The sequence below is a fragment of the Podarcis liolepis genome (assembly GCF_965112155.1).
Source record: "Podarcis liolepis genome assembly, chromosome: 13".
Lineage (NCBI taxonomy): Eukaryota > Metazoa > Chordata > Lepidosauria > Squamata > Lacertidae > Podarcis > Podarcis liolepis.
The window spans coordinates 30,315,871-30,324,168 of record NC_139573.1 but is presented as its reverse complement, the minus strand read 5'-3'; the positions used below and the strand labels follow the sequence as shown (position 1 = coordinate 30,324,168).

Here is an 8,298-nt window from a genome sequence, read left to right as displayed (position 1 = left end):
TAAAGGCTTCCCTATACAGGGCGGCCTTCAGATGTATTCTAAAAGTCAGGTCGTCGTTTATTTCTTTGACTTCTGACAGGAGGGCGTTCCACAGGGCGGGTGCCACTGCCAAGAAGGTCTTCTGCCTGGTTCCCCTTAGCTTTGACCTGGAGCATTTAGCTGTTCAGTTGAACTGTAAATAAATTAGGATTATTATATTGATAAATTTGAAACCTTTGTGTGTGTGTGTTTTAAAAAACTGGGTGTGTCAAATGACTGCAGGCCTCCCCCTTGTCACTTACGCCTGAACCACTGCCTTTGCCCCCAGCTTCTCCTCAGAGAGCCAGTGGAATTGGGTAGGCCTCTCTCTCTCTCTCTCCCCTGAGCCCTGGGAGGGGGATCCTGGCACAGAAGTAGGCAGGGCAGGCCTGTCGCTTTAAAAGCTTCCCGGCTGAGCTAAAGGGGGAAGCCCTGCCTCTCCCTCCCTCTGTCCCTATGCCCCTCTCCTAGGCAGAGCTGAAGCCAGCCCAGTCCAGGGAGGAGAGCAGAGCGAAGGGATGCCAGCTAAGCTGCCTTAGAAGAGCAGGAGGAGAGGTAGGCGCCATTACAGGTGGCAGGAGGAGGTGATGTCTCTGGGCCCTGCAGGAGGAGTGGGGACCCAAAATATGAGGTAGACGGCTGGCAGGAGGCACAACCTGTTGAAAATGCACCTACCTAAAAGCCAGGGGTGGATTTGCATGGTGTTTATTTATTTATTTTCTTTTAATATTCTTTATTGAAAAATAAAAAGTACATAATTACAGGTGCACAGAGTAAGATAAGACACAAAGGAAGAGGAGAAAATGCATGTTAAATTATGGCTATGCTTGGAAGAAGAGAGGGGAGCTGCGATGGAGAGCCTGCACTACCTTGGGGCAAGGAGCATCTCTCCACCTGGACTGTGACCCTCCATGCGCTCACCTGGGCGCATAGGTGTTACTAGGCCTGTGGCCCCTTCTGCATCTTTCTCCCTGATGGAGATTATCAGAGGCACAGCTAAGGATGGCAAAGGAGACCTGGAGGGAAGGGCCATAGCTCAGGGACTGAACACCTGCCTTGCAGGTAGAAGGTCCCAAGAAGGCCAATTCCTGCATTTCCAGGAAGGGCTGCGAGAGAGTCCTGCCTGGAACCTTGCAGAGCAGCTGCTGGTCAGTGTGGGCAGAACTGAATCAGGTGGACTTGGCTGTAAGGCAGCTTGCTAGCTTCCAATCCCATTCTGCTGCCCACACAATGGATTTCAGGCAATTGTTTATTCCATGGCCTCAGGGGAGCTTCCCTTGCCCTGTTCTGCAGCCTCTTGCATTGGCAGGGTAGACAAATAAGGGACCGGGAAACTATCCAGAGGAAGGGAACATCTGGTGCTGGGGCTGGAGAGACTGGAACCCTGTGGGGAGGTTAGCTTCTAGGAGACTGAGCGCTGCATGGGGAAGGGGGCTAGCTAAATAGGAAAATAACTGCAAAATATGTGCTGTGCAAATGAGTAAGAATCAATGTATATAATGATCACCACCTTCATATAAGTTTACACACTTAAATGAGGTTTCTGATGGAAACCTCTAATAAACAAAAACAAAACCCCGTAGCTTTTCTGTTGTTGTTTTTTACTGTATAATTTTTTATTACATTTTCCAAACATTTTCACAATCCTATGGAATTATTACATTGTTTCATAAGTTGACTTCCAAACTCCACGGCATTTTTACTCAGATCTTTTCTACTGCATTATATCTCTACCTATCACAAAAGTTCTATCTACTACAAAAGTTTCTGTTACTTTATAATTTTTTCTAACGCTGCTTTTATCTTGAACCCTGCCCACGATTTCATTTGACTAAAGTATTTTTTTCAAATAGTCCAGGAGAGGCCTCCATTCTTTGCCTTTCTGTTTTTTATTTTAATATAAAAAAGTAAATATTTAATTATTCCAGAATTTCTAATAAGAGTGTTTTTGCTTAAGAAGATAAGGCAGCTTGTGACTTTACATGAATGTGTAATGCATGCTTTGATCTAAATGTAGCTTAGTTCTGTCATGATATATCCACTAGGCCTGCCAGCTATCCTAAGATTTTAAAGCTGCCATCCTATACACAGTCAGCTGACAGTGAGTCCTGCAGAACTAAGGGAGACTTGCTTCTGCATAAGCAGTCAACTGCTAGCTGACTAATCATTTGCCTTACAGGGCAAACTGACACTTGTCTCCTTAGTGAAATAACAGTCTGGATTTGATGAAACGTACTTCCATGTACAGGTGTGATTGCAGCCTTAATGAATCGGTACCGTATTTTTTGTCCCATAGGATGCTCCGTCCCATAGGACGCACCTAGTTTTTTGGGGGGGAAATAAAGGAAAAAGATTTTCCCTTTATTTCCCCCCCCAAAACCAGGTCGGGGAACAGCGGGATGGCGGCGCTGCGCCTCCCAGCTGTCCCCGAGCTTGTGGGGCTGGCTGATGTCTGCTCGAAGCGCGCCAGGCGGCAGGCTGCTATCCGCAGGGTGGGGAGCCCAGGGGGAACTCCCGCGGGCTCCCCAGGCTTGCTGATAGCTTCCTGAAGCCTGGAGAGCGAGAGGGGTCGGTGTGCACCGACCCCTCTCACTCTCCAGGCTTCAGCGAAAGCCTGTATTCGCCCCATAGGACGCACACAGATTTCCCCTTCATTTTTGGAGGGGGAAAAGTGCGTCCTATAGGGCGAAAAATACGGTAGTTAAAGTCAGAATAAACTGCCCTTTTCTAGCCCCACAGAAGGGCATCCTTCATAGTATACAATAATATGCAATTTAATGAACAAAAGAAGGAATGGTGCGTGCCTTTAATACAGCATACCTTCATCCGTTTAAGAATCTTGGATGTGGAACATCTCCTATTAGAGCAGGCATAGGCAAACTCGGCCCTCCAGATGTTTGGGGACCACAACTCCCATCATCCCTAGCTAACAGGACCAGTGGTCAGGGATGATGGGAATTGTAGTCTCAAAACATCTGGAGGGCCGAGTTTGCCTATGCCTGTATTAGAGTAACAAAGAGCAACAGGCCTTTAAAGTTTTAGTAGGGTGAGATGCTTAAGATCAAGGTTTAAAATATATCTATATATGTACACTGATTTTGGCTGACTGCCATCCTCTTTTTGTGGTCAGTGATTTTGATTGCAAGAAGGGAAACTCTAGTTGGTACCTGCCTGCCTGCCTGATTTTACTATCCCACCTCTATGGTTCTTCCCCTTCCCGGTTTATGACCTAGTTTATCTTTGCAACAAGGATCCCAATGATAGCTCAGTCGCTAGAGCAGGGGTCAGCAACCTTTTTCAGCCATGGGCTGGTCCATCGTCCCTCAGACCATGTGGTGGGCCGGACTATATTTTGAAAATAACAATTAAAAAATGCATGAATTCCTCTGCCCCACAAATAACCCAGAGATGCATTTTAAATAAAAGGACACATTCTACTCATGTAAAAACATGCTGATTCCCAGACCATCCATGGGCTGGATTGAGAAGGCGATTGGACTGCATCCAGCTCCTGGGCCTTAGGTTGCCTACTCCTGCACTAGAGCATTAATCTCAGGGTTGAGGGTTCAAGACCCAGCTTGGGCAAAAAACTCTTGCATTAGAGGGGTTGGATGAGATGACACCCCCCCCCCCTGATCCCTTGCAACTCTAGAGTTCTATAGGCTAGACTCAGACATAGTTACTTGGTCCAAGGTCCCTCAGTGAGTTTCGTGGCTAAACAGGTATTGGAGCCATCTTTATAAAGTATTGGGTTGTTTGTTGTTGTAGTAGTGGGGGAGAATGATGTAAAATTGGCACTGGGAAGGGGAACAGTTTGTGCAGCCTGCGCCACTAAGTATTAGTGTCAGTGGTGGGTTTTAATCTGCAACTAGGATTTTTAATTGACTAGTACTGCTTTTAAATTAGTAAAGTTGCAGCCTTGGTTCTGTAAAGTATTATGGGGTGTTTGGGGGGAAGAGAAATCAAGAGAAGGAAGGTGGTAGGAATCTAGAATGCATTTCTTATTTCTATCAAGGAAGGAGAGAGAAATTTGCAAGAGAATGTTCACCTTCCCTCTCCCTTTAAAAACTAAACAACAGCTGACAATTCAACACATGGAGCTTTCTTGACCGTTGCATCTCAGTGCTGGGGAAGAGCATAGATCTGTTGAGTTTCTGTGTGTCAAATAGCTATTAAAAAACCAGCAGTGCAACCAGAAAGTGGCAACTTTCTCTTCCCCTACACACACACACACACACACACACACACACACACACACACGCTCGCTCGCTCACATACACACTCCCCCCATCCATGCAACTATGGCATTTCCCCTATTTCCAAAACAGATTAATTAATAAAATAGATACTGTACTTAGTCCTGTATCTGCAGTTCCCAAACGGTGTGCCAAGATCACTGTTGCATCTCTGGTGTTTTGTTTGTTAGGTGGCAGTGGATAATTTCCCTGCTTCCCTACAACAGATCATGTGCTATGCAGAGACATAGCAGAGTCACCCGCTTTCAGAGGAGGCTGCCTGTTTTATCTCTGAATGAGTTACTGTTCCCTGTATGGCTCATTCCAAACAGGTGGCATACTCACACATAAACACAATCTTCCAAGAGCGGTGCAATTTTTACATGGTTCTAAAAGCAAGGCATCCCAGGTGCAAGAGTTTAGTTCTGAAGTTAAGGGTCCTTAAGTTATTAGGCATTTGACAAATATTACAAGATAGTATATTCATTTTCTTTAAGGGCTGTGTCTTTCTTCCCAATCCTCAGCGGAAAGGACCTTCCCCGGCTGGTATACCAATCTGTCGCCCTAGAAGTCTGCACACTCCAGCTGGCCTGGACCAGTTTGAGCTGTCTGTTTTTATCTTCTCCCCTCTCCAGATAACTTGGCAACAGACATAAAACATCCACCAGCAAACCCCCAAGCTCTCTCGGTGTTGCCAAGGTCATACCCCTTTCACAGAATTAAAATAGCCTTGCTTTGATACATGGGGGCAGGGGGACCTCTCCAGTATAGATGCTCTGCACTTGCTGATTGAGGCTCAGTGCGCCATAGGAAGAAAAGTCACCATGGGGACAGCCTTGCGCCGAGTCAAACCACTGCTCCATCCACCATGGTAATTGTTGGACTCGAACTCCCATCGGTCCCAGAGATCATGGCCAGCAGTCAGGGATGATGGAAGTTGTAGTCCGCCAACACCCAGAGGACCACAGCTTTGGTCTGCACAGACTGGCAGCAGCTCTCCGGGATTTCAGACAGTGGTCCGGTCTGGATATGTTCGGGATTGTGCACGGGGCTTTCTGCATGCCAAGTAGGTGCTCTGGATAGCTCAGTCAGTTGCAGTGTGGTACTGATAACACCAAGGTTGCAGGTTTGATCCTCTATCTGAAACTCTGGAGACCTGTTTGCAGTCAGCGTCAACAGTCCTGAGCCAGATGGACCGATGATTTGGAGTTTTTTTAAAGAGAGGTTGGGTGGCTCTCTCTCAGGGATTCTTTAGTTGTTATTTCTGCATTGCAGAGGGTTTTACTAGATGATCAAAGCTTCCAATCATTGGCCTGTCTAGCTTAGTACTGTTGACGTTGACTGCAAACAGGTTTCAGACAGAGGGGACAGCCTTATATTATACAGAGATGTTGGGGGATGAACCTGCAACCTTTTGCATGCAAAGCAGATGTTCTACCACCAACCTTCCAGGTTCTTCCCCAACCTTGTTCTTTCCCTACCTTGTTCCAGCAGCTGCCCATTGTCAGCCAGGCTTCCCAATCTTCCCCCACTTAGTGGCTGGCCTTTAAAAGTGAACGCTTTCATCACCTCCCCAGACTCATGGAGTAGCTGCATGTGTCAAACCTTAGCAAGATCGCCAGTCCCGGGAAGGATCTCCAGTGAAGCTGACCTCTCGATTTATTTCCCTTCCTCTCCTCCCTGCTGCAGCAGCCATGGGTGAGTGGGGGTTCTTGAGCTCCCTTCTGGACGCGGTGCAGGAGCACTCTCCCATGGTGGGCCGCTTCTGGCTGGTGGTGATGCTCATCTTCCGCATCCTGATCCTGGCCACAGTGGGCAGTGACGTCTTCGACGACGAGCAGGAGGAGTTTGAGTGCAACACGCGGCAGGTTGGCTGCAAGCAGATCTGCTACGACTTGGCCTTCCCCATCTCCCACTACCGCTTCTGGGTCTTCCACATTGTGGTGCTCTCTGCCCCGGCGGTCCTCTTTGTCATCTACTCCATGCACCAGACCACGAAGATCAACCAGAAGGAGATGGAAACGGGAGAGGAGGAAGCCAGCCGGGCGGGGGGAAAGGCCCCTGCAAAATTCGGGCCCCAGTCCAGCCAGCGCAGCCAAAACATCAAGACCTTCTACATTGTCAACGTGGTGGTGAGGATCTTGGCCGAGATGGGCTTCCTGGTCGGACAGTGGATGTTGTACGGCTTCCAGGTGGGGTATCAGTACATCTGCAAGCATCACCTGTGCCCTCACCTCATTGACTGCTTTGTCTCTCGGCCAACTGAGAAGACCATCTTCATCCAGTTCTACTTCATGGTGGGGCTGGTTTCAGCCTTGCTCAGCCTGGTGGAGCTGGCCCACCTCTTGTTCAAGAACCGCTGCAGGAGGCGCCGCACGATTGCCCCGCCCACCACTGCCTCTTACGAACAGCAGGACAACTGGTCCAATCAGAAGCAAGAGAAGAAATCGCAGCACTTCCTGGCCCCGGCAGAGGGAGGCGCCAATGGGATGCCTTCTCATGGCGGGATTCCCAGTCACTATGAGCCCAAGGCTCACTTCCACCATAAGAGTTCCACGAAGAGCAGCCGGTCCTCTCGCTCTTCTTCTGCCAGAGCTGACTTGACCGTGTGAGGCCAGGGAGCTCCCTCTTTCCTCTGCCTCGCTGGTTGTTCCCTGGATGAGCTGGACTCCTCCGGCTGGAATAATCGCACCCGTGAACTGTGTTTGCAGCCTGGCCCAAATTAATAGCACAGACCTGATATCAGATCATCTGTTCTAGCTTGTAAAGGCGACCTGCTGCAATCCTTGGGGATTCGTGCTTTGCTTTCATGTATGTTTCGGGGAATTGGGGTGGGCTGGGCTGCCATCTTTCATTTATAGTGTTTTCCAAAGGATGCATAGGCTTGAAACCCCTAAGAAATGAGTCAGGAAGCTACACGCATCAGAAGGAGTGGAAGTGGGGAGACAATGACTTTTCCAACAATGCACAAAACTCTTGTCCAGATGAGCAACTCCTGCTTGAATGGGCTAAAGATTTTGCAGCAAACCTGGCTATACCGAAGTATGATGTCAGATGCAATTGGGGATGCTGTTGGGCTTGGACCGATCGTTGGCGGCGGGGAGATTGCAATAAAAGGGGATTCCTTTTTCTTGTTAAGATGGTGTACCATTGAGCCACTGTGTGTTCTGAAAGAGAGAAAAGAACTCGGTTTTAGTTAGTTGAAAACAATTAGATAAACGCCAGGTACATTGATTTGGCTGGGATGCAGCTCTTGAGGCCAGGAGGATCTGTAAATCTCTTTGTAGGAAGAATTGATCCGTTCAGGAGACTGTCCCCAGGGCATTCTGTTGAAGCAAGAGGTGGGATAGCTGGCATTTTTACGGTCGCTCACACAGGGTAGGGATGCTATGCCTTCCAGGAAAGAGGCAGTCGTCAGGTGGTGGGTCCTTTGTTGTGCCAGAGCGAAAGGTGGGACAGTCATGTGACTAAGAACCATACCTGCATAGGTTGTGCCTCCGTCTTCCAGGAGCTTGCCAGTGTCTTTAGCATTAAATAACTTTCCATCCCATTTGGCCAGGCAGAATGAGCTATCCCAACAGAGCCAGACATCAGAAAGATAGAAAAGTGTGGTCTAAAGTTGGGGGTGGAGAACCTTAGGCCCTCCAAGTCTCTCTGCCTGGCCCTTGAGTTTCTTCCCAGGCCACACCTGCTCCCCAGGCCACATCCCTCATTGGCCCTGATTCACACCCTCCTTGGATGTGGTTTTTTGCCTGGCTGGAATGTGCCCTTGATCTCTGTTAATGCCTCTTGCTTGCCTGGGCAGAGGATAGAGAGGCATGGTGTACAGAAGCTATTACCTTTACCTAGCACAAAATTGGGAAAATAAAGAATTGAAGAGAAACCAAAATGATAAAGATTCACTAGTTCCTAGATGAGGATTGTGAAGAGGGGCTTAACCTGATCAGGATGCTTCTTGGAAATGCATTAATAAAACAGATATCCCTCCCTCCCAAACAAGCCCAGGGCGCGGCAAACACTTATATGACCAAAACTGCAGTTAAAA

General features: G+C 48.3%; 1 protein-coding gene across 2 annotated transcripts; it reads left to right on the top strand.

The window, feature by feature from the left end:
• Positions 1 to 432: 432 nt before the first annotated feature.
• Positions 433 to 7,391, top strand: GJD3 (gap junction protein delta 3). Of its 2 annotated transcripts, none has more exons than XM_083472175.1 (2): positions 433 to 573; positions 5,943 to 7,391. In XM_083472175.1, exon 2 carries the CDS (start codon positions 5,948 to 5,950, stop codon positions 6,863 to 6,865), a length of 918 nt encoding a protein of 305 aa, XP_083328301.1. In that variant the 5' UTR covers positions 433 to 573; positions 5,943 to 5,947; the 3' UTR covers positions 6,866 to 7,391. The 2 variants fall into 2 exon arrangements, with proteins under 2 accessions (XP_083328301.1, XP_083328302.1); XM_083472176.1 differs by having other exon boundaries at positions 442 to 573; positions 5,946 to 7,391.
• The last annotated feature ends 907 nt before the right edge of the window (positions 7,392 to 8,298 follow it).